Genomic DNA, 25454 nt, shown 5'->3' with positions numbered 1-25454 from the left:
CTCTGCCCTCTTTCTCTTCTCTTTCTGGGACTCCACTGTTAGATCTTTTGTTATAGGTACCGTGGGTCCCTGAAGCTCTGTTCAATTTTACCTTTTTTAGTCATTTTATCTCTGTTTTTTAGATTGGACAGCTTATATTGTTCTATCTTCAAGTTCATTATTTTTTTATCTTTTATTTTTTGGGGGTACGCGGGCCTCTCACTGCTGTGGCCTCTCCTGCTGCATAGCACAGGCTCCGGACGCGCAGGCCCAGCAGCCATGGCTCGCGGGCCCAGCTGCTCTGTGGCACGTGGGATCCTCCCGAACTGGGGCACGAACCCGCGTTCCCTGCATCGGCAGGCAGACTCTCAACCACTGCGCCACCAGGGAAGCCCCAAGTTCATTATTAACTCATTCCTCTATCCATTCTGTTGTTAAGTTCCAGTCTGTATATTTTGGTAATTGTATTTATCAGTTCGTAAATTTCTGTTTGCTGCTTCTTTCTATCTTCTGTTTCTTTGCTGAGGTTCTGTTTTTTCATTTGTTTTGAGGATGTTTGTAATTGCTTGTTTGAGCACATGTATGATTGGCTTTAAAATCTTTGTCAGATAATTCTAAAATCTGTTATCTTGGAGTTGCAATCTGTCGATTGTCTTTTTCTCCATGAAGATTGAGATCTTCCTTGTTCTTGGTATGATGAGGGATTTTCAGTTGAAACCTGGACATTTTGAGTATTAGGCTGAGATTCTGACTTTCATGTAAACTTTCTGTTTCAGCTGGCTCTCTCCAGTATTGCTCCAGCAGGAGTACGGCAGATGACACCAAGCTACTGCCAGGCGGAAGTACAAGTCCAGGTTCCTCACTTGGTTCCCTGTCACTGCCGGGCTTACACTGTCTGGTAGGTAAATTTCTGCTTGTTTCCTGTAATGTAACTTAATCACTATGCTTTCAGTTTATGATTATTCTCTTAGTTATCTTCTCTTTCTTTGGTTCAGCAACATACTCTTGAAACTGATATTCTCTGTTTTTAAGTCAGTAGGGGACAGTCATAAACATCAGAGGCAGGGACTCTGCCAAACGACGCTTTGAAGGCACTACTGCTGATTATGGCACGTCACCTCTGCATGCCCCCTTGTCCTCCGCCTCTCCCTCCCATCTGCCCACATGTTAAGGTGATGTTATGCATTTAGACGCGAGCTTTTTAACGTTGAGACCGCGGGCCTATAGAAAGTCCATGGAGAGGCTTCAGGTGGTCCCTAAATACCTTCCCCACCAAATATTAAAAAAAAAAATGTTGTGCAGTGTGGATACGGGGTGGGGGGCAGGGAGGTGGGATGAATTGGGAGATTGGAATTGACGTATGTGCACTGCCATGTGTAAAACAGATCGCTGGTGGGAACCTGCTGTATAGCACAGGGAGCTCAGCTCGGTGCTCTGTGACGACCTAGATAGGCGGGATGGGGGGGGTGGGAGGGAGGTCCAAGAGGGAGGGGATATATGTATACAGATAGCTGATTCACATCGTTGTACAGCAGAAACTAACACAACATTGTAAAGCAACTATACCCCAATTTTTTTAAAAAAATGTGTGTATGTGCATTTTCTCTGGTGAGTCAGTGGTCCTCACACAATTCCTAAAAAAGAGCGTGACCAAAGAGGTTAAAAATCATTGTAGCAGATTAAGAAATGGGAGCAATAGACTTGCAGGCTCTAAATCATCCATTTAGAGGGGCTTGAAATCAGGGTGCAGGCTGGAGTAGAGAGAGACCAGCATGTGCTTGGAGCTTTGCCTGCATGAGCTGGAATAGCTAGTAACCATGTGGGTATGAGAGGAGCTGTGCTGGGGACTGGGCCTGAGCTCCCTGTTCAGGTCCAGAAAAAGCTAAAAAGATCCTCAAAGTGTACAATGCTTCAACATAATGAAATGAGAAGAGAAAACACATTACAGTGTAATATAAGAAATTTACATCTAAATAAAAAATGGTTATTGAGGGGGAAGAAGTTGGACTTTTTCCAGCCTGACTTCAGTTAACAAGGCACTACCAACAAAGCAGCTAGTGTAGCCCAGGGTGAGGGAGCTGGCAGCATGCAGAGCTCACAGAAAAGAAGCAGGCTCACTGACAAGACAGGCCAGATGAGAATGGTTGCCCCTGAGGTCCAAGAAGTCAAATTAGTGGCTAACAAAATCCTTCTAAGAAATAAATGGAAAGAAATGAAAATAGATTAGAGACAGGAGAAAGCAAGAGGGAGGTACGGTGAAGGGAGCCCAGGACTGTCCTGTGGCAGCAATCCCAAGAATTTCAGCTGAGCCCAGGGGAGATGGGAGCCTAAACCAAATCAGAACTGGGCGAAGAGGATTCCTTTCCTGGAGGAGGCCGGGCCTAATTGAATCTGTACCTAATTTTTGTTTCTGAAGCTTTTCTCATTTTTGTTTCAAACTCAGCCTCTGAAACCCTTATTCAAACTCGTTCATCCCGTTATTTCCAGAGTTTCTAAGGAAGAATGTCTGGGGGTGCCAGTCGAAAGAGAACATCAGTTTAAAAAAGGCAAGACTATATCTTCCCTTGCCCCTCTCTGGGTTACCTGAGCCCTGAGAAAGCTCGGGAGGAGAGGTTTTCTGCAGAACGAAACTGCCCTGCTTCTAGACTCACAGGTGCTGTGAACTTGCAAAAAGATGGAGGTGTGCAGCCTGTCCCTCTGTGTGATACTGGGATATACAATAAGAAATATATACTTGGTCTTCATCCCTATTTCTGGCACTGAGTTCCTAAAACCCTTGGCATTTCCTAAGTGATGAAAATGATCAAGGTGTCTTTATTATTTTAATAAGGTGACTTTCAGAAGCACCTAAGGATGGGGGCTGGTTGCTAGGATAACCAACCATATGATAAGACGGTTGGAACTTTTCAGGGAAGAGGAACTGGAGGTTGAATCAATCGCCAATGGCCAGTGATTTCATCAATCATGCCTCTGTAGTGACGCCTTCATAAAAACCCACAAGGACAGAGTTTGAAAGCTTCCAGGTTGGTGAACACAGGGAGATTCGTGGAAAGCGGTGAACTCGGAGAGATGCCCTATGGGCATCTCTTCCATCTGGCTGCTTCTGATTTACAGCCTTTTATAATACACTGGTGATCTAGTAAGTAAAATGTTTCTTGGAATCCTGGGAGCTGCTTTAGCAAGTTAATCAAAACCGTGGTGGCATCCTCGGCACCTCTAAGCTATAGCCAGTCAGTCTGAAGCCTATGTGACAACCTGGGCTTGTGACTGGCGTCTGAAGTGTGGAAGGCGATCTCGGGGGGCAGTGGGATCTGATGCCATCTCCAGGTAAATGGTGTCAGAACTGAGTTGAACCGTAGGACACCCAGCTGTGTCTGAGAATTGCTTGTTGAAGCGGGAAAACCCCTGCCACACATTGGAATTGGGTGAGCAGAAGCTTACCCTGCTAGTAAATGGTCAGCATATGTCCTGAGAAGATCTGGTCCACTAGCCACATACGTAGTACATATACATATTAGCTAAAAGAACAGGGCCAGGGTGGTGCTTTTAAAGACCTCTCATTAAAAAACCCATTCATTCAAGTAGGTGTCCTTGATAGAACTTGCTGTGTTCAGGGCATGTGTCTAGGTTTGGTAGCCCCAGGAGATACAAAAGGTATCTTGTGGACTTCCCACTCACCTCCAGGAAATGGAACACACCCATGTGAACTGCTGGGGAGCAGTTCTATAATATAATTGTTCAACAGGGGAAACACTGTATGACCCCAAACTCCAAATGCAAGTGCTAAAGGGACTGGATAGCGAGGGAGTGATCAGAACAAGGGTTCCTACACAATAATAATCCTTTATTCTCTCCAAACACTTGGGACTCAGCCAAACACACCCTTACGCACTACCTTATCTACTTCTAAAATAACTCTGTGGGGTAGGTATGATCCTCAGTTTTAAAATAAGAAAATTATATTCAGAGGGATTGAGACTTGCTTCAAGTCATAAACGTAGTAAATGACGGGACTGGAACCTGAACTCTGAATCCGAGTGTCTTCCTACCACGTGACACTGCCGGGGTGAACATCTGCTTTCTGGTCGATATCAGAACCCGGGAGACTCCGTGTCTTTTCCAGAGCCACGCAGGAAGTTTGGGTGGGGCCATGACTAACGCCAGGCCTCATGACAGACGTTCTGATGCTGCTCCGAGGTCTTTCACTTGGCAGCTGTCAGGGTCCATATGTGTGGGCTTATCTTTGGTACCAGGAGCAGAAGATGCTAAAACAATCACCAAGGGAGGCTTCTGGAGGAAATGAGGCAGGCTCACAAGAAGGACGTGAGGAAGACAGAATGGAACAGGGCACGAAGGGTATAAAAGGGCAGTAAGAGTGTCACAAGAAGGACTGGTGATCCGCCTGGCCCACAAATATCCCGTAAATCTGTATCTAGACGTCAGTGTGGGTTCGTTCATGCTTGTCTTTACAGCTGAGGGTATGAGATGTCTCCATCGAGAGTCCTGCGTGCAACGGCAATGATAAAGCCTCACGTGAAGAGTAGAAAAGATCCAAATCCCCTCAGATTTCTCTTTCACATCCTCCTCTGAGTTGGCACCAGGAGCTCAGCGGGCTCTGAAGGGATTTCTACACTGAGTCTTACTAGAGAGTCTCAATTGTTTGCTGGGCCAGTCTAGAGCCTCGGATCCCAGTCTGGATCCGATGACTTGTTCACGTGTCTGTCTCCTCCACTAAACTGTGAGGACAACACTGGGCCTTATTCAGATTAACAGAAGCATTCAATCAACACATGTTAGATTAAATCGAACAGACTGGACCTGGCTCTGGTTCAGTGTGACTCAAAGCCTCCTTAGCTCCTTCAGTTTTCAAATGGACACGGAAATGCCTGGCCCACTGGCCTCAGACGGCTGTCAGCTGTCATGAGGGCCAGATCAGTCATGTACATGTGAGCAGTATTAATACTTTCTAGTCCCATAAAACATCAAGGACTAATTTGATCACTTATAAAATGCCTACTTGGAGGTGACCCTGGGTTGGGTCCATGATATACGTGGGAAATTTCCTCCACATTGTTTTCCTGTCAGAACATTCACAGAGTAGACCCTCAGTGAGTCTTTTCTGCCCAACTGATTTGACTGGTTGACAACCATTAAGCCAGACCAGAAAAGGAAAGTTCTCCTGAGACCGCAGGAGCCTTCCAGCATTCTTCCATCAGTCTGGTAAAGACGTCAGACAAGGCAAAGAGAACAGGCAGTGCTGGCCACCTTCAGCCATCCTAGTGTTCTCCCTGTTGACCACGGGCTGACTTCAGTTAGAGACCAGGAAAAGGCAACAGGGCTAGCAATCAACAGAAACCAGCATTAGGGAATCTCACTTGTAAGAATCCCGTAGGCATCTGTTATTTTTCCCATCTAAATGTGGATCAGCCAGCCCCTAGACACTCCCTGAGAGATCCTGATTCAGGGCCCGGGTCTCTCCACCCTTCTGCGGACAAGGGCATCGTGGCCCAGAGGACCTGGGAAAGTGCCAGGTGCTGCCCATGAAACCCCACACACCAGCTCTCCACAGCCGCCACCAGTGCCTGGACCAGACAAGCACCTGAGTTCTGCCTTTGGAAGCCACGGTTTGGGTGAGGGGGTGCTCTGCCAGGGTGGAAAGGCCAAGACAGCAGAGAGCCCTGGGCCCTAGTGGCAGAGGAGACTCATTGAGAGGGTGAGGACAGGCGTCACACTTTTTTTTTTTGCGGTACGCGGGCCTCTCGCTGCTGTGGCCTCTCCCGCTGCGGAGCACAGGCTCCGGACGCGCAGGCTCAGCGGCCATGGCTCACGGGCCCAGCCGCTCCGCGGCATGTGGGATCTTCCCGGACCGGGGCATGAACCCGTGTCCCCTGCATCGGCAGGCGGACTCTCAACCACTGCGCCACCAGGGAAGCCCAAAATTCACTCTTTAACACTGCATTCCAACACGGACCCAGTTCTCCCCCTTGAGTTTCTCCGCACTTGTTGCTAGCACTGTATTGACCTCTCGCCCTCGCTCCCTTCCTCCCTTCTTCCAACAGTGGATACTTGCTAAGTCCCAGACCTCGCAGACTCCTGGGGGGCGGGGCAGCAGGTATTCCTGCTGCCCTGTGATGAGTGCTCAGCTGACCGAGTGAGCGGAGTTGTAGGGGGGCAGGGAGGACACAACATTCCAGGTGGGCCTTACAGGGTCAGTAGAGTTCTGCCGGGCCCAGGGGCTGGAGTCAGGGGAGGGCATATAAGGCAAAGGAGACAGCTTGGAAAGGACCATCCCTGGGCAACGGTGAGCGGCTCAGCGTACACCAGCTGGTGTGTGTGTGTGTAGGTGGGCGGGGGGAGGCTGGAGGTGACGAGGCTGCAAAGGTGGTCTGCAGACAGGTGGTCAAGGGGCTGGGAATGTGGATTCTGTTCTGTGGGTGGGGAGGCATGGACAAGGGTGGCCTGTCCACGGTGGAGAAGGGCACAGGCGCAGTGGTGTCTGAGGCCAGTTTGCACCAGTTAGTAGGAATTGATTGTTAAATTCTACTGATTCTTGTGAACTGGCTGATTTGACATAGGGAGTTTAAAATCAGCAACGGTGGGCATGTTTATACCAAAGACATCAGCAAACATCACAAATCATTTTTTTTTTTGAAGCTGGTTTTTAACATTTATGGGTACGTAAACATTTATGGGTACGCATGTGTGTACATATGTGTGCTTGCACATGTGTGTACACACACGTGTGTAGAGTTGCTAGAAATCACAAGGAAGAGGCCTAGCAACAACCAGGAAAAGGTATTCCAGGCAGAACTACATGGGATCTTGGCACACTCACCAGCCTCAGATTCTTCATCGCTTGGGGAAACATGCCTTGATGTAACTGCAATTTGCCAACTTTCATTACCTGCACGCCTCTGACGGGATGGTTTCCTGGGAAAAAAATCCTGGAAGAAAACAAATGGCAAACAGTGTCAGTAGCTCTCACTGGTGCAGTCAGCACAGTCAGGAGACTATGAAAGTGGGAGCAAATGCTGGGTGTGAATGTCAGTGAGCCACTGAGAAGAATCAGCTCTGCAGCCGGGAGAACGTGATACCGAGTGAAGATGCACACTATTGGTCTCCTGTTCCCCAGAATGCCTTTTGCATTGGGGAAAAAAATGACAGGACTGGAATACCTCTCTAATAAACACTAAAAGAAGAGAATCTGGACCTCTGCGTTTATATTTGGCAGGGGGTGTAGGGACCAGGTGCCAATCTTATCCTCCAACCTCCCCCGTGAAGCTCTGACACCCAGGATAGCCTTGGACCAGAAGCTGGCCTCTCAGTGTATAATTGTTAAGTAAATGAATTTTCATTTACTTTCAGGATTCCCCACATAGAAACGCCCACACGCTCCTTTTAACCGCAAAGCTCCCTGAGTCTCAGTGCAGAGTCCATCATTCATCACAGAGTCCACCTTTCTTACAGGCCCCGTGTATGTATTCTGTCATCACTGGACTCTGTTTTTTTGTTTTTGTTTTTAACATCTTTATTGGAGTATAATTGATTTACGACGTTGTGTTAGTTTCTGCTGTATAACAAATTGAATCAGCTATGCGTATACATATATCCCCATATCCCTTCCCTCTTGTGTCTCCCTCCCACCCTCCCTATCCCACCCCTCTAGATGGTCACAAAGCACCGAGCTGATCTCCCTGTGCTATGCAGCTGCTTTCCACTAGCTATCTGTTTTACATTTGGTAGTGTATATATGTCCATGCCACTCTCTCACTTCGTCCCAGCTTACCCTTCCCCCTCCCCCTGTCCTCAAGTCCATTCTCTCTCTATGTCTGCGTCTTTATTCCTGTCCTGCCCTTAGGTTCTTCAGAACCTTTTTTTTTTTTTTTTAGATTCCATATATATATATCACTGGACTCTTTGGATTCAGACACCCCATCTGTGTTTGCTACCGTGTTGCATGTAGGAACTCTGTACATACTTGACCTCTTTCATACACAACAGAATAGAACAGGGTGTTGCAGTGGACCGAAGAATGAAAACCCAGGACTATGTTTCAGACCCAGTGTTATTTCAACTCGATTCAACAAGAATGTATTATGTTAGATTCAACAAAATGTGTACAGTTGGCCCCTTCTGCCCCCCACATCCTCTAGCCTGATAAGTCTCCTGACCTCCGGCTGTATGTGCAAGATCGATCCTGAGGCCGGGGGACATACTATACTGTATATATATGATCTTTTCCCTCAAGGCCCAATAATCCCATGAGACACAAGGCAAACATTCATACCACAGTTTAAAAATATCACAGAATAGAGCATGATTTAGTGTCCCGATGAAGCCTATGTTAATTAGTAGATGGCAATGCTCAGTTCAAGTGTGTGGAATGAACTGAGAAAATGATACAGGAGTTATGAAAAGGAGAGTTATGATGATTGGTTGGACCAGGGAAGGTTTCTTGGAAGAGGGTAAGAGGACTTAACCTGGCTCCCCAGGTTCTGAGGTGGTTTGTCTGGGTGGGGAGAACGGAAACACATCCAAACTGTTGCATGGCACGAGCGAGGGTGCATTCCAGATGCTTCCCATCCAGAGAACATAGGTGCCTGCCTGTAGGCCCGAGTCATGACTTATACGGGGCTTACCATGTGCCAAGCACTGTTCTGCCTTTCATTTATGAACTAGTCATGGAACCCACATTTAGGCTCTACTGTGTAATAGAGATGAGGTAGCTTTATCAGGAGAGACATGTATGTTCTCTGATTAGTATACTATCTTCAAACCATTCCCTCTCCCTGAACCTCAGCTCTTCCCCACATGAAATGTGATATAGAAACTTTTTTCATTCAGGCTCTTAAAGAAGCAGAAAGCAGTACCTCAGAGAGAGGTATTTAAATTAATAGAAGGTCGGCCATGCTTCTCTTAAAGAACTGAAAAGGGAGGGGAGGGGGGAAACAAAGGGGACACCTGGGTCCTGGATTTTCCGTCGTCTTCTGAGCATGCCAAGAGATCAGTCACTTCACCTCTCCCCCTTACAAAATGAACATCATTATCTACTTGTGTGGAAAAGATTTTAAGATTCCCCAGACAAAAGGCTTAAATATAGGACGCCACTGCCCTGTACTTAATTGCCTTGGACACTTTCCTTGAAAAACACACCTGCATTTGGAACTTTATTTTATTGCTGTGAATGTGGCATAATTAAATTTAAAGGCCAAAATGTAATTTCATACTAATAATCATTCCATTAAGTGGATGTCTGTCACATCAGTTAGCAGAAGGAAAGAAAATCTTTGGTTCTATGGTGGCAGAGAAAGTGGTGCATAATTACTCCATGAAAGGTACTTGCTCTGGTTGCTTAAAGATATTAAAAAATGAAGTGGAGTTTAATCAGGAGAGGATGAGGAAGTGTCTGGGAGGGGGACTTCCACATAAATATTTACGGAGCAGCCTAACAGCTCTGGCAGGGGTGCTGAGTGTGTGCCTGGGTTGTTTCTGGAGGCCTCCCAGCTGACATATGGAATAAGCATCATGATTACTTGCTGGAATAGCACCCCAAGGAAAACCGGTGAAGCTCACTCCTGCTGGGAGAAGTTCTCTACCCAGGGCGTGGGCTTTCATCAACTTTACCGTGTGTGACAGTGATGAGAGGAGGCCTGCAAGAGGTCTTCAATCACAGACTGTCAGGAATCAAGGCCAGGCTGAGAGCCTGAACCAGAGAAGGAATCAGGGATGCCTGAGGACTGCGAGGACTAAAACAGGAGTCTGAGTGGGAAGGTGTAGTAGCTAGGAGAGGCCAGGTACTGTGCCCAGTGCATAAAGGATGCAAGAAGCCCACGGTGAGTCCCTGCCCTTGCTTAGGATACAGTCTGATTGCAGATGTGAAGCAAACTGAGTTATGATACAGAGAGGATTATGAGAGCTGCCAGACCACGGCACAGACAATGGGTGCTCCAGAAGCAGTGGAGACCACAGTGATCAGGGAGATTCCTTGGAGCAGCAGAGCTTGAGCTGGTTCAGACTGGAAGAGGCGATGGGCTGCGAGGACAGCATGTGGAGCATGGGAAGGGCGGGTAGCTCTGGCAATGGTACAGGAGGCTGGAGACAAAGGGCCAGTGAATGCATGATCTGACCGGCAGCGAAGGAGAGCGGGAGAGGAGGTGCACCTGAGGCCAGGCTGTACAGAGGCATCCATGCCCAGCTAGGAGGTTCAGACTTTGCTTGCAGGCAGCTGGGCCCTACAGAGGGGCTGAGGGTGTTTCACCAGAATAGGAAACAGGATAAATTGGAAAAGAGACTCTAGAGGCAGAGAGACCTGAGTCAAGATGTGGTCATGAGAACAGAAAAGAAGGATCTGATGCAAAAAATGGCCTCCAGCTGATTCAACAGGACCTGGAGACTTGCTGGGGGTCTGGCAGTCAGCGCTGACTCCAAGATTCAGAAATTGAAATGCCGCCACAAAAAAACACAAGCAAACTATGTAATAACAAAATCATTCAGCAAGGCATTTTACTTGTTTGGGTGTTATAAATTTTCTCTTCATGGGTACGGTGCTAACAATCACGTGGTCCAGGATGCTGGGCCTAGAATGGAAAAAGTGCCCTTGGTGTTTCTGAGGTGAATAAGTGTATAGGAAGAAGGTGTTTAAACAAGCAGAGAAAAGCAGCAGCACACATGCTAGTTTAATTCAGACCCATAAGCACCAGGATCTTGCTGCCATATTCTACAAGGAGGCTGAGGGTCAGGGAACTGGAATGTCTCAAGTTAAAAGGGGGTAGAGAAAAACATGGCAGGACCTATGTTGGCAGGACCCATGTTGTTGGTCTTGCTGAGGTTTTTCCACATGGTGCAATTACCAATCACACTGCTTCATTACAGGTAGAGTTTTGACATTTATATGACAGGAAAAACCATTTATTGTTAGGGTTATTTTTTAGAACTGATATAAAATACATCACTGAATTTAAAACAAGAGCTTAACTTGACTCTATAAACTGTATTTTAGAGTAACCAAATAGCTATAATGTATGAATTTTAGCTGATAAATGTGAATTTTAGCTGATTAATGTGAAATCTAATTCTAATGATGGAATTAGAAAAATCAGCATTTTGCAACTCTTGAATCCACGAAAAAAGTATCACTAGATGAAATCAGCAGATCAAAGAATGATGGAAAAATTTTAAATGGATAAACCAGGTTGTTGCCATCTGAACCCACTGATCAGTCTTAGCATCACTGAAGTGGGACAGCCATGCTATCTGATATGATGCAATAAGAAGGATTTTACACCACCTATAAAGGATCCTTGCCAAAAAACAAAAACAGAAACAAAGAAACTAAATTTAATCAAGCCCATAAAGTTAAATTCCATTTCATAGGAAAAACAAGTGGTAGAGGAACAAATAAAAGCAACCAGCTAAATTCGAGATATGGGAAATTCTACAGGACCTTCACCCAGGATCTTCAACAGGTCAATGGCGTGAAAAGAAAAAGATGGCAGGGGAGGAGAACACTCTAGATTAAAAGAGACTTAAGAGATACAACAGTCAAATGTAATTTGCAGACCTTTTGTATCTTAAAACAACTGTAAAAAGACATTTCTGATTCAATCTAGGAAATTTGAACATGAAATGGCATTGTGGGTAAGAAAATGTCCGCATTTTTCAGAGATACAAACTGAAGTATGCATGGATAAAATGATGTAATGACTGAGTTTTGATTTAAATTTCTTCAGCATAATTTCTCTTTCCAGCAATGGTGGGTTACCTTGTTTCAGACCAAACCCTGTGCTAAGAACAAGAAACATTAGACAAAATATTTATAAAATTCTGTTTGGGGCTTCCCTGGTGGCGTAGTGGTTGAGAATCTGCCTGCTAATGCAGGGGACACGGGTTCGAGCCCTGGTCTGGGAGGATCCCACATGCCGCGGAGCAACTAGGCCCGTGAGCCACCACTACTGAGCCTGCGCGTCTGGAGCCTGTGCTCCGCAACAAGAGAGGCCGCGATAGTGAGAGGCCCGCGCACCACGATGAAGAGTGGCCCCTGCTTGCCACAACTAGAGAAAGCCCTCGCACAGAAACGAAGACGCAACACAGCAAAAATAAATTAATAAACTCCTACCCCCAACCTCTTCTTTAAAAAAAAAAATCTGTTTGAAGGTGTCAAAGAATCACAGAGGGACAGGGGTCTGGATGTGGCAAAATGGCAGAAAGAGCAGAAGCTCAAGTCGGTGATCCTTACATTTGTTGCTGCTTTTCCCTTTGCTGATTTGAAAGTAGAGGCAGATAGGCTAAACAGCTGAGCAGAAGTTTTGGCAGTCTCAAGGATATGGAGACACAGAACTTGGAGTTCAGGGCTTAGCAAAGATGAGAAGGAGCTCCAGTAAACATCCCCAACTTTCATTTGTGAGCCCCACCAAAGGGCTACAATCCAGGAATAGTGGTAAGCCATAAACAGACTGGCCCTCCCAAAGACTGAATCATTTCAAACCCTGACTGGAGTAAGGTGATCTGTTTCTACCCTGACTGCCAAAAGCAAAAGTAAATTCTCTCTGAAGGAAGATAACATAATCCTGAATCTCAATTATCTCTCTAATTTTTCTATACAATGTCCTGCATTCAGTAAACTTATAACCAGGCATACAAAAAGATAAGAACTGTCTGAAAACCAAGAGAAAAACATAGACAATGAAACAAACCTACAGGTTTGCAGATATTGAGGCTCTAATAAATCAATTAAGAAACAATTATAAAAAGTATGTTTGCAAACTTAATAATAGAAAAGAACTTTAGCAGAAAATTGAAATTATATAAAACATAACCAATGAAAATTCTAGAACTGAAAAATAGAAAACTGAAATTAAGATCTCAGTAGTTTAACATCAGACTTATCACAGCCAAGGAAAGAATTAGAGAACTGGAAAGCAGGTCAAAAGAATATATCAGTTGCAAAACAAAGAGAGATGAGGAAATGGAAAATAAAGGGGAACACAGGTCTCATATAGGTAAACTGGAATCTCAAATGAGAGATGGGAGAGGATGGCAGAAGCAATATCTAAAGCCATAATGGCTGAGAATTTTCAGAAGTAATGAAAGCTAAGAACTGCAAAAAGAATAAAATAATTCAAATAAGGGGAAAAGAGGGGGAAGTAAGGTGAGAGATAAACTAAGTGTTGCAAAATCTTGATAATTATTGAAACTGGATAATAGATATATGAAGGTTCATTATATTATTCTATTTTTGTGTATGTTTGAAATTTTTCATAATTAAAAAAGCAGGACACTGGGTTTTACTTTTTCACCTTCAGAAGTTATGGACTCTGGTAGATAACTGCCCCAAGTTTCAGAAGATTTTGGAATTTTACTTAATTCTAAGTCTTATATAGAAATGAAATGATACACACAATGAGTGGCATACAGTGGCCTTCCACACTGTCAAGACATCAGATCGACACTACTTGATAGCTAGAAGAACAGCAGATGTAACAGCAGCTCACACTCAGCATTAAGAAGCTTTGCTCTAGGTCTTAAATCAAGTGTAGAAACTCATTGTCAAACACCATGGGTAACTGAGACAAGGAAGCATGAAAAGGCAGATAGAGTCATAGGATGTTCCTTAGGGTCTTTTTGAGTTAAACCAGCTGCTGTATGGAAGTTATTTATGCCTTTGTGGTAGGGTAGCTTTATTTTAATATGATACATTTTTGTTGTTGTTAGTTTAAAAAAAAAAAAAGATCCTAACATTGGGAAACAAAACCAAAGAAAAAAGGACAGACTATACTGGGAACTTCAGAACAAGGAGAACTATTTCTTACCATTTCTTAATTAATTCACACAGTCTGGAGAGGTGCTGCTCTCCAAGTGGGGTGATGAAGCCTTACTTCTCCATTACCTCTACAGCTTGGTTCTGTTGGTGACAGGAGGATCAGGGCCATGAATTCTCACTTGTTTCCAAAGAAAAAGGTCCTGGCTTCCAGCCTAGATTGAACCCTCACCTCTTGCTCCATCTGTGACATGTGCTGTCAGCCCCACAGCATTGAGAAAGATGGCTCTGCCACCCCCCGCCACCTCCCGCCACCTGAGTATAGGAAAATAAATTCATAGTGCTTCTTATAACCCCACCACACATCACAATGGGATTTTACAGTGTTACATTGAGACTTTGTCTCAATGCAATGAGATTTTTCTTGGGTTTATTTTATGCCATAAAATGAGTAAGCAGGATCATTTTCTTACACGAAGAATGCATTTCTGCCTCTCTTAATTTCCACCAAATAGGTCCTTCACTCACAAGGCAGAGCTTTCTTACGCTCAGAAGTTTGACAATTTATAATTCTTTGTATATGATCCATTGTTCGAAAGAATCTCTAAATCAGATAATAAGTACAAGAGAGCTTTTTGTTTATTTTAAATGCTCACGTAATTCAGCCTCTGGAGCAGAGGTTTTATGGTAGATAAATTAGAATGAGGGAGTTTGAGAAGATTTGGATTTAAGACCTGGTTCTTCCAAGCAGTTAGCAGAGTGACCACTTCACATCACAATTAACCTGATGGTAAGAAAACAGATGGGAGAACATTTGGGACTGTCAATCACATATAAACACAAACTAGTATTATTAAGTTTCCAGGGATAGTGGATGTAAGGTAATTAGTTGTGATGCACTTTTACATCCATATTGAGATAAACAATGGGGAAAAAATCACTCAATTTTGTTGCAAAGTGTAAAAAGATAGCCTAATAGCACCAAAATAGTTATATTCCAACAGCCAAAAGACCCACCTGGATCACCTGTATGTTTGCCTGTTTCTTTTTAAATGCAAGTTGAATATGTAGCAACACAAAGAGAAGCCTGGTGGGGTCTGGAGAAACTGAGAAGATACTGGTTGAGTAGCCAGGAGCTGCCTCCTTAAGGAAAGACTTATGATGCAGATAGGGTTGTGTCCAATTTTGAACCTGAAAGTTTCAGTTTTAGCTTTCTTTTTAGAAAAATGAACAGAGAAGACATTGCCCATACGTATAACTTTCAACTTAGGTGTGCTTCGTTTCATTTAATGCGGATTTGTGCTCAAATTTCCTCATGCTCTTTCCAGACCTGCTCATGTGCTGCCTGGCCCACTGGCAGTTTGGCTAACAGCAGGAAGACATCATAGGCCAGTCCATGCGGTTGGCCTTGTATGCAGCACAGTGGAAAGAACTGGTCAGAATCTTCCAGGCAGGCAGGATGGTACTCCACTGTATGCAAATAGTCCTTTTTAATACTCATAATGGTGAGAGTACTGTCCTTTGTCTGGCTTTTGCCTGTCTCATATCTTACAGCACTTTGTTTTTAGGGTATGGAATATTTAATACTATTTTGAAATATTTCAAAAAGGCCAGCCAGTATGACTGAATTATACTGTAACTATAATTTAGTTATTAAGTCCTTGGGAAAAAAATGGCAGTGAGATTTTCATTAGAAAAGTTCCACTTGGGGATTTCCCTGGTGGTCTAGTGGGTAAGACTCCACGCTACCAATGCAGGGGGCCTGGGTTTGATCCCTGGTCAGGGAACTAGATCCCACATGCACGCTGCAACTAAGAGTCCGCGTGCTGCAACTAAGAAGTCCGCCTGCCGCCACTAAAAGATCCTGCATGGTGCAACTAAGACCTGGCACAGACAAAATAAATAAAAATAAATAATAAAGTTTTAAAAAGTTTCTACCTTAAAAAAAAGAAAGAAAAGTTCCACTTGTCCTGTACAAGGTCTATTTGTCCACTTATATGGGCAATAAAAGACACCTCTGAAGTTCAGGATAGGTACTCTAAATCCCCTAAATATCTGAATACACAGATGATCATATCACTCTGAGATCATTTCCCAAAAAGAAGCCCTTGAGTAGAAATTTTAAAATTTATTTTCATAAATTATTTATTCATTTGGGCCTGTTCAGATTTATGAAAACTGTTTTAATGCTGTTTCTGGTAATATGGCAAGCTTAATAGCCATATTGATTATCTCACTGAAAACAATGTAAAATGATAGATAAAATATTTTTAAAAGTAATAACGTGCTGGCAAGATAGTAAAGAACTGTCAGGCCAAAATCTAAATGAAGAGGTACCCTTGAGAAGTAAGCAGGATTGCGAAACCACTGCTATACTGGTGTGCTGAAACCTCTGGCTTCATCTGCTTTTTGGAGCTTGCGGGGCAGAAGAGCAAGCTCAGTGTCTACCCAATGGTGAATGGTCTAATAGGGAAGCTTCCCCTCTTTCCAGTCATGGGAGACAGATTATATTCAAAAGAGTCACAGTAAGGCTGACAGTGAAAGCCAGAAGCCAGTAGAATGATACCTTCAATGTGCCTAGGAAAAATTATTCCTAGTCTAGTATTCTATATCCTCAAAAATATCTTTCAAGAATCAAGATGGAGAGGTAAAGGTTCAAGATTACTTTTAGAGGTGATGAAAAGGTTCTAGAATTGACTGTGTGGATGGTTGCACATATCTTTGAACATAATAAAAAACCAATGAATTGTACACTTTAACTGGGTAAATTGTATGGTAAGTGAATTAATTACATCTCAACAAAACTTTAACAAAAAGAATGAGACATTAGCACCCACAAAATGAAATACTTAGGTATAAATCTAGCAAAATATATAGAAGATCTATATAAGGAAAACTACAAAACTCTGATGAACAAAATCAGAATAAATGGAAAGATATTCCATGTTCACTGATAGGAAGAGTCGATATTGTCTAAATGTCAGTTCTTCCCATCTTGATCTATAGATTCAATGCAATCCCAATCAAAATTCTAGCAAGTTATTTTGTGGATGTCAACAAACTGATTCTAAAGTTTTATGGAGAAGCAAAAGACCCAGAATAGCTAGCACAATACTGAAGGAGAAGATTAAAACTGGAGGACTGACACTACCCAACTTCAAGACTTAATGTAAAGCTACAGTAATCAAGACAGTGTGGTACTGTATTTGTGAAAGAAAAGACAAAATGGATCAATGGAACAGAATAGACCCACATAAATACAGTCAACTGATCTTTGACCAAGAAGCAAAGGCAATACAGTGGAACAAAGGCAGGTGTTTTATTTTAACAAATGTTTCCAGAACAACTGGACATCCATATGCCCAAAAAAAAAAAAAAAAAAAAGAATCTAGACACAGATCTTAACACCCTTCACAAAAAAGAATTCAAAATTGATCTTGGGTGTGGTGGTGCCTTTTTAGTTACAACAACAAAAACATGATCCATGAAAGAAATAATTGAGAAGCTGAACTTCATTAAATAAAAAACTTCTGCTCTGTAAGACAATGTCAAGAGAATGGGAAGATAAACCACAGACTGGGAGAAAATATTTGCAAAAGACACATCTGATAGAGGGTTGTTACCCTAAATATACAAAGAACTCTTAAAATGCAACAATAGGAAAAAAAAACAATTTAAAAAATGGGCCAAAAACCTGAACAGACATCTTACCAAAGAAGATACACAGATGGCAATTAAGGATATGAAAAGATGCCCCATATTATATGTCATCAGGGAAATGCAAACTAAAATAACAATGACATATCAGCATACATCTATTAGAATAGCCAGAACACTGACAACACTAAATGCTGGCGAGGATGTGGAACAACAGTTCTCATTCACTGCTAGTGGGAATGCAAAAGGGTACAGCCACTTTGGAAGAGTTTGGCGGTTTCTTGCAAAACTAAACATGCTAAACAGACTAAACCACAGTACCCAGGAATGGTGTGCCTTGGTATTTACCCAAAGGAGTTGAAAACTTAACATCCACACAAAAACCTACACATGGATATTTATAGCAGCTTTGTTCACAACCGCCCAAACTTGAAAGCAACAAAAATGTCCTTCAGTAGGTGAATGGATAAATAAACTATGGTATATCCAGACAATGGAATATTATCCAGTGCTAAAAAGAAATGACCTATCAAGCTATGAAAAGACATGGAGGAACCTTAAGTGTATAATACTAAGTGAAAGAAGCCAATCTGAAAGGGCTACATTCCAACTCTATGACATTCTGGAAAAGGCAAAACTATGGAGACAATAAAAAGATCAGTGGTTCCCAAGAGTTTAGAGGTGAAGGAGGGATGAAGAGGCAGAGCACAGAGGATTTTTCAGGGCAGTGAAATACTCTCTATGATACCATAATGATAGATACATGTCATTATACATTTGTCCAAACCCATAAAATGTACAACACCAAGAGTGAACCCTAATGTAAACTATGGACTTTGGGTTACTGTGATGTGTCACTATAGGTTCGTCAATTGTAACAAATGTCCCACTCTGATGGGGAATGTTGATGATGAGCAAGGCTATGCATGTATGGGGTAGGGGGTATATGGGAAATCTCAGTACATTCCACTCAATTTTGCTGTGAACATAAAACTGTTTTTTAAAAAACTAAGCCTTAATTTATAAAAAGGAATGAGGTTGAAATAAAGACATTTTTGGACAAAGAAAAATTGTGTATTTGTCACCTCAGATCTCAACAAAAGGAATTTCTAATTACGTACTTCTGATAGAAGGAAAGTGAGCCAAGATGGGAAGTCTAAGGTGCAAGAAGGACTGAAGAATAAAGAGAATGCTTACATGGGTTAATCTACGAACACTGACAAACAAAACAATTTTAGAGGGTTAAAAATATGGTAAAAATCAAAAATACAATAAGCACATCATATATGTCAGTAGGGAAGAAAACAGGATTCAAGAATTCTAAAGTCCTTCTAAATCCAGGAAGAACCTACAGTGATTACATGCATATTTACCTTATATTTCTTTAAGTAGTTCATCTATAATTTATATACCTATGGAAGGTAGGATATATTTAATAATAAAATAGTCTTAAATAACTGATTTAACATTCAGTTTTAATTTCTAGATACAAAGCCATTGTGTAAAGAACAATTAAATTAATTATAACCTATGAACTTAATGATCTTAAAAGATTGAGCATTAAATCAAGAAGGGAACACTGTGGTTTTTAATTTTTTAAAAAATTTATTAATTTTACTTATTTTTATCTTTGGCTGTGTTGGGTCTTTGTTGCTGTGCACGGGCTTTCTCTAGTTGCAGTGAGTGGGGGCTACTCTTTGTTGCGGTGTGTGGGCTCCTCATTGCGGTGGCTTCTCTTGTTGCAGAGCACAGGCTCTAGACGCGCAGGCTTCAACAGATGTTGCACGTGGGCTCAGTAGTTGTGGCTCATGGGTTCTAGAGTGCAGGCTCAGTAGTTGTGGTGCACGGGCTTAATCGCTCTGTGGCATGTGGGATCCTCCCGGACTGGGGCTCGAACCTGCGTCCCCTGCATTGGCAGGCGGATTCTTAACCACTGAGCCACCAGGGAAGCCCGACACTGGTTTTTAAAATGTACATACTTTTCCTTTGTTTGGAAGGAAAAAATTAGATTTACAAAAAGTTAACAACTAGTAAAAAGTTGCACAATCTAGTTTTAAATAGAAGATGAAATATAGTTTGCCATCAATAAGCTTAACCAAGTTGTATGTCTGTATCTATAAAACAGTGTGTCTCTAACAAAACTGAGAGTGTTGCTGTTGACATGTATTCCAGAAGTGACAGGTACTTTTATTGAAATTAGCTGATACAGATGCCAAGCACTCAAGAGCCCCTAGCTCTTGAAGAAGTCTTAGGCTCCCAGAGCACAGGTGTTGGGAGGAGCTGGAATGTGTGCTGAGAAGCAGAGATGTTCTCTTTTGCAGTGATTTCCAAAGGAAAATATAGTCTCTTAGGGCAGAGAATATGGTACTGCTTAGATGTAGAATTGTGAGACAGTGAGTCTGTGGCAAGGGTTGGCAAACTATGGCCCGAAGGCCAAATCCCACCTGCAGCATGTTTTCATAAATAGTTTTATTGGCATACAGCAACACCTATTCATTTACATATTGTCTATGGCTGCTTTCGGTCTACAGAGCAGAATTGAGTAGGTGACTGTACAACTTGCAAAGCCTAAATATTTACTACCTACCCCTTTACAGAAAAAGGTTGCAGACAGCTGGTCTAAATAGGAGTTTCTAGAAGTAAGAGGCTGGAGAGAGGATCTCATACAAAAAACCAGACAGCAGAAGCAAAAAGAACTAAAATTCAGCAGGCTGTGGAATGAAAACCACATTCACAGAAGGACAGACAAAATGAAAAGGCAGAGGACTATGTACAAGATGAATAAACAAGATAAAACTCCCAAAAAACAATTAAATGAAGTGGAGATAGGCAACCTTCCAGAAAAAGAATTCAGAATAATGAGAGTGAAGATGATCCAGGATCTTGGAAAAAGAATGGAGGCAAAGATCAAGAAGATGCAAGAAATGTTTAACAAAGACCTAGAAGAATTAAAGAACAAACACCTAGAAGAATTAAAGAACAAACACCTAGAAGAATTAAAGACCAAACAAAAAGAGATGAACAATACAATAACTGAAATGAAAAATACTCTAGAAGGAATCAGTAGGAGAATAACTGAGGCAGAAGAACAGATAAGTGACCTGGAACACAGAATGGTGGAATTCAAGGACGCAGAACAGAATAAAGAAAAAAGAATGAAAAGAAAAGAAGACAGTCTAAGAGACCTCTGGGACAAGATTAAATGCGCCAACATTCATATTAGAGGGGTCCCAGAAGGAGAAGAGAGAGAGAAAGGACCCGAGAAAATATTTGAAGAGAGTATAGTTGAAAACTTCCCTAACATGGGAAAGGAAATAGCCACCCAAGCCCAGGAAGCGCAGAGAATCCCAGGCAGGATAAACCCAAGGAGAAACACACTGACACACATACTAATCAAACTGACAAAAATGAAAGACAAAGAAAAATTATTAAAAGCAACAAGGGAAAAATGACAAATAACATACAATGGAACTCCTGTAAGGTTAATATCTGACTTCTCAGCAGACACTCTATAAGCCAGAAGGGAGTGGCGCGATATATTTAGTGATGAAAGGGAAGAACCTACAACCAAGATTACTCTACCGGGCAAGGATCTCATTCAGATTCAACAGAGAAATCAAAAGCTTTACAGACAAGCAAAGCTAAGAGAATTCAGCACCACCACACCAGCTCTAAGACAAATGCTAAAGGAACGTCTCTAAGTGGGAAACACAAGAGAAGAAAAGGACCTACAAAAACAAACCCATAACAATTAAGAAAATGGTAATAGGAACATACATATCGATAATTACCTTTAAATTGAATGGATTAAATGCTCCAACCAAAAGACACAGGCTCGCTGAATGGATACAAAAACAAGACGCATATATATGCTGTCTACAAGAGACCCACTTCAGACCTAGGGACACATACAGACAAAGTGAGGGGATGGAAACAGATATTCCATGCACATGGAAATCAAAACAAAGTTGAAGTAGCAATACTCATATCAGATAAAATAGACTTTAAAATAAAGAATGTTACAAGAGACAAGGAAGGCACTACATAATGATCAAGGGATCAATCCAAGAAGAAGATATAACAATTATAAATATATATGCACCCAACATAGGAGCACCAATACATAAGGCAAGTGCTAACAGCTATAAAAGAGGAAATCGACAGTAACACAATAATAGTGGGGGACTTTAACACCTCATTTACACCAACGGACAGATCATCCAGACAGAACATTAATAAGGAAACACAAGCTTTAAATGACACAATAGACCAGATAGATTTAATTAATATTTATAGGACATTCCATCTGAAAACAGCAGATTACAGTTTCTTCTCAAGTACACGTGGACCATTCTCCAGGATAGATCATATCTTGGGTCACAAATCAAGCCTCGGTAACTTTAAGAAAACTGAAATCATATCAAGCATCTTTTCTGACCACAATGCTATGAGATTAGAAATCAATCACTGGGAAAAAAACGTAAAAAACACAAACACATTGAGGCTAAACAATATGTTAGTAAATAACCAAGAGATCACTGAAGAAGTCAAAGAGGAAATCAAAAAATACCTAGGGACAAATGACAATGAAAACATGACGATCCAAAACCTATGGGATACAGCAAAAGCAGTTCTAAGAGGGAAGTTTAGAGCAATACAATCCTACCTCAAGAAACAAGAAAAATCTCGAATAAGCAATCTAACCTTACATCTAAAGGAGCTACAGAAAGAAGAACAAACAAAACCGAAAGTTAGTAAAAGGAAAGAAATCATGAAGATCAGAGCAGAAATAAATGAAATAGAAACAAAGAAAAGAATAGCAAAGGTCAATGAAACTAAAACCTGGTTCTTTGAGAAATAAACAAAATTGAGAAACCTTTAGCCAGACTCATCCAGAAAAAGAGGGAGAGGACTCAAATCAATAAAATTAGAAATGAAAAAGGAGAAGCTACAACAGACACCGCAGAAATACAAAGCATCCTAAGAGACTACTACAAGCAACTCTATGCCAATAAAATGGACAACCTGGAAGAAATGGACAAATTCTTAGAAAGGTATAACCTTCCAAGACTGAACCAGGAAGAAACAGAAAATATGAACAGACCAATCACAAGTAATGAAATTGAAACTGTGATTAAAAGTCTTCCAACAAACAAAAGTCCAGGACCAGAAGGCTTCACAGGTGAGTTCTATCAAACATTTAGAGAAGAGCTAACACCCGTCCTTCTCAAACTCTTCCAAAAAATTCCAGAGGAAGGAATACTCCCAAACTCATTCTATGAGGCCACCATCACCCTGATACCAAAACCAGACAAAGATACTACAAGAAAAAAAAATTACAGATCAATATCACTGATGAATATAGATGCAAAAATCCTCAACAAAATACTAGCAAACAGAATCCGACAACACATTAAAAGGATCATACACATGATCAAGTGGGATTTATCCCAAGGATGCAAGGATTCTTCAACATACGCCAATCAATCAATGTGATACACCATATTAACAGATTGAAGGAGAAAAAACATACAATCATCTCAACAGATGAAGAAAGAGCTTTTGACAAAATTCAACACCCATTTATGATGAAAACTCTACAGGAGGTGGACATAGAGGGAACCTACCTCAACATAATAAAGGCCATATATGACAAACCCACAGCCAGCATCATTCTCAACCATGAAAAACTGAAGGCATTTCCTCTAAGATCAGGAAGAAGACAAGGATGTCCACTCTCACCACTATTATTCAACATAGTTTTGGAAGTCCTAGCCACAGCAATCAGAGAAGAAAAAGAAATTAAAGGAATACAAATTGGAAAAGAAGAAGTAAAACTGTCACTGTTTGCAGATGACATGATACTATACATAGAGAATCCTAAAGATGCCACCAGAAAACTACCAGAGCTAATCAGTGAATTGGGTAAAGTTGCAGGATACAAAATTAGTGCACAGAAATCTCTTGCATTCCGATACACTAGCAACAAAAGATCAGAAAGAGAAATTAAGGAAACAATCACATTCACCACTGCAACAAAAAGAATAAAATACCCAGGAATAAACCTGCCTATGGAGGACCTGTACTCAGAAAATTACAAGACTCTGATGAAAGAAATCAAAGAGGACACAAACAGATGGAGAGATATACCATGTTCTTGAATTGGAAGAATCAATATTGTGCAAATTGACTATACTACCCAAAGCAATCTACAGATTCAACGCAATCCCTATCAAATTACCAGTGGCAGTTTTTTTTTTTTTAAATACAAATGCTCTAGTTTATTCATTTGAATTGCCATATAGCGTTCCACAGACATTCTCTCCCTCGTGATCATTCAGGTTGTTTATAGGTTTTTCCTACTACAAATCATGCTGCAGTGAACATTCTTGCACATGACTCTTCATATACGTGGAGGATTCACTAGGGAATATATTTAGAAGTGGGATTTCTGGGTTGCAGAGTATACATATCCTCTATTTTACTCTGTGTGTGTGTGTGGTTACAACATTTGACATGAGATCTACCCTCTTGACAAATTTTGAAGTGTCCATTTTTGTTGACTCTAAGTACAGTGTTGTATAGTCACATCTCTAGAGCTTATTTCTCTTGCTTGACTGAAACTTTTTGCCCATTGATTAATAACTCCCTGTTTCCCCCACCCCACCAGTCCCTAGCAACCACTATTCCACTTTTTGATTCTATGAATTTGAGTATTTTAGATATTCATATGAGTAGAACTGTGCAGTATTTGTTTTTCTGTGACCGGCTTACTTCACTTAGAATAATGTTCTCAAAGTTCATACATATTGTCACATATTTCAGATTTCCCAGTGGCAGTTTTTACAGAACTAGAACAAAAAAATCTTAAAATTTGTATGGAGACACAAAAGACCCCACATAGCCAAAGCAATCCTGAGGGGAAAAAACGGAGCTGGAGGAATCAGACTCCCAGACTCCCTGACTTACTACAGTAATCAAGACAATATGGTACTGGCACATAAACAGAAATATAGATCAATGGAACAAGATAGAAAGCCCAGAGGTAAACCCACGCACCTATGGTCAACTAATCTTTGACAAAGGAGGCAAGGAAATACAATGCAGAAAAGACTGTCTCTTCAATAAGTGGTGCTGAGAAAACTGGACAGCTACATATAAAAGAATGAAATTAGAACACTCCCTAACACCATACACAAAAATAAACTCAAAATGGATTAAAGACCTAAATGTAAGACTGGACACTATAAAACTCTTAGAGGGTAACAGAGGAAGAACACTCTTTGACATAAACCACAGCAAGATCTTTTTTGACCCACCTCCTAATGGAAATAAAAACAAAAATAAATAAATCGGACCTAATGAAACATAAAAGCTTTTGCACAGCAAAGGAAACTATAAACAAGATGAAAAGACACACCTCAGAATGGGAGAAAATATTTGCAAACAAATCAACGGACAAAGGACTAATCTCCAAAATATATAAACAGCTCACGCAGCTCAATATTAACAAAACAAACAACACAATCAAAAAATGGGCAGAAGACCTAAATAGACATTTCTCCAAAGAAGATATACAGATGGCCATGAAGCACATGAAAAGCTGCTCAACATCACTAATTATTAGAGGAATGCAAATCAAAACTACAATGAGGTATCACCTCACACCAGTCAGAATGGGCATCATCAGAAAATCTACAAACAACAAACGCTGGAGAGGGTGTGGAGAAAAGGGAACCCTCTTGCACTATTGGTGAGAATGTAAATTGATACAGCCATTATGGAGAACAGTATGGAGGTTCCTTAAAAAACTAAAAATAGAATTACCATATGACCCAGCAATCCCACTACTGGGCATACACCCAGAGAAAACCATAATTCAAAAAGACACATGCACCCCAGTGTTCATTGCAGCACTGTTTCCAATAGCCAGGTCATGGAAGCAACCTTAATGCCCATCGACAGAGTAATGGATAAAGAAAATGTGGTACATATATACAATGGATTATTACTCAGCCATAAAAAGGAACGAAATTGGGTCATTTGTAGAGACGTGGATGGA

The 25454-nt window shown here is 41.6% G+C and overlaps 1 protein-coding gene across 2 annotated transcripts in view; it reads right to left on the bottom strand.

The window, feature by feature from the left end:
• Nucleotides 1-25454, bottom strand: part of SMYD3 (SET and MYND domain containing 3) — a 708690-nt gene that overhangs the window by 11755 nt on the left and 671481 nt on the right. For both annotated transcript variants that reach the window (XM_082833475.1, XM_082833476.1), the window contains one exon: nt 6815-6923. In XM_082833475.1, coding sequence (XP_082689601.1) covers nt 6815-6923 — 109 coding nt within the window. The remainder of the gene's footprint in view (nt 1-6814; nt 6924-25454) is intronic.

This window comes from Leucopleurus acutus (assembly GCF_964270905.1).
Source record: "Leucopleurus acutus genome assembly, chromosome: 2".
Taxonomy (NCBI): Eukaryota; Metazoa; Chordata; class Mammalia; order Artiodactyla; family Delphinidae; genus Leucopleurus; species Leucopleurus acutus.
Note: the sequence above shows the minus strand (reverse complement) of the source record. Positions and strands in the feature narration are given on the sequence as shown.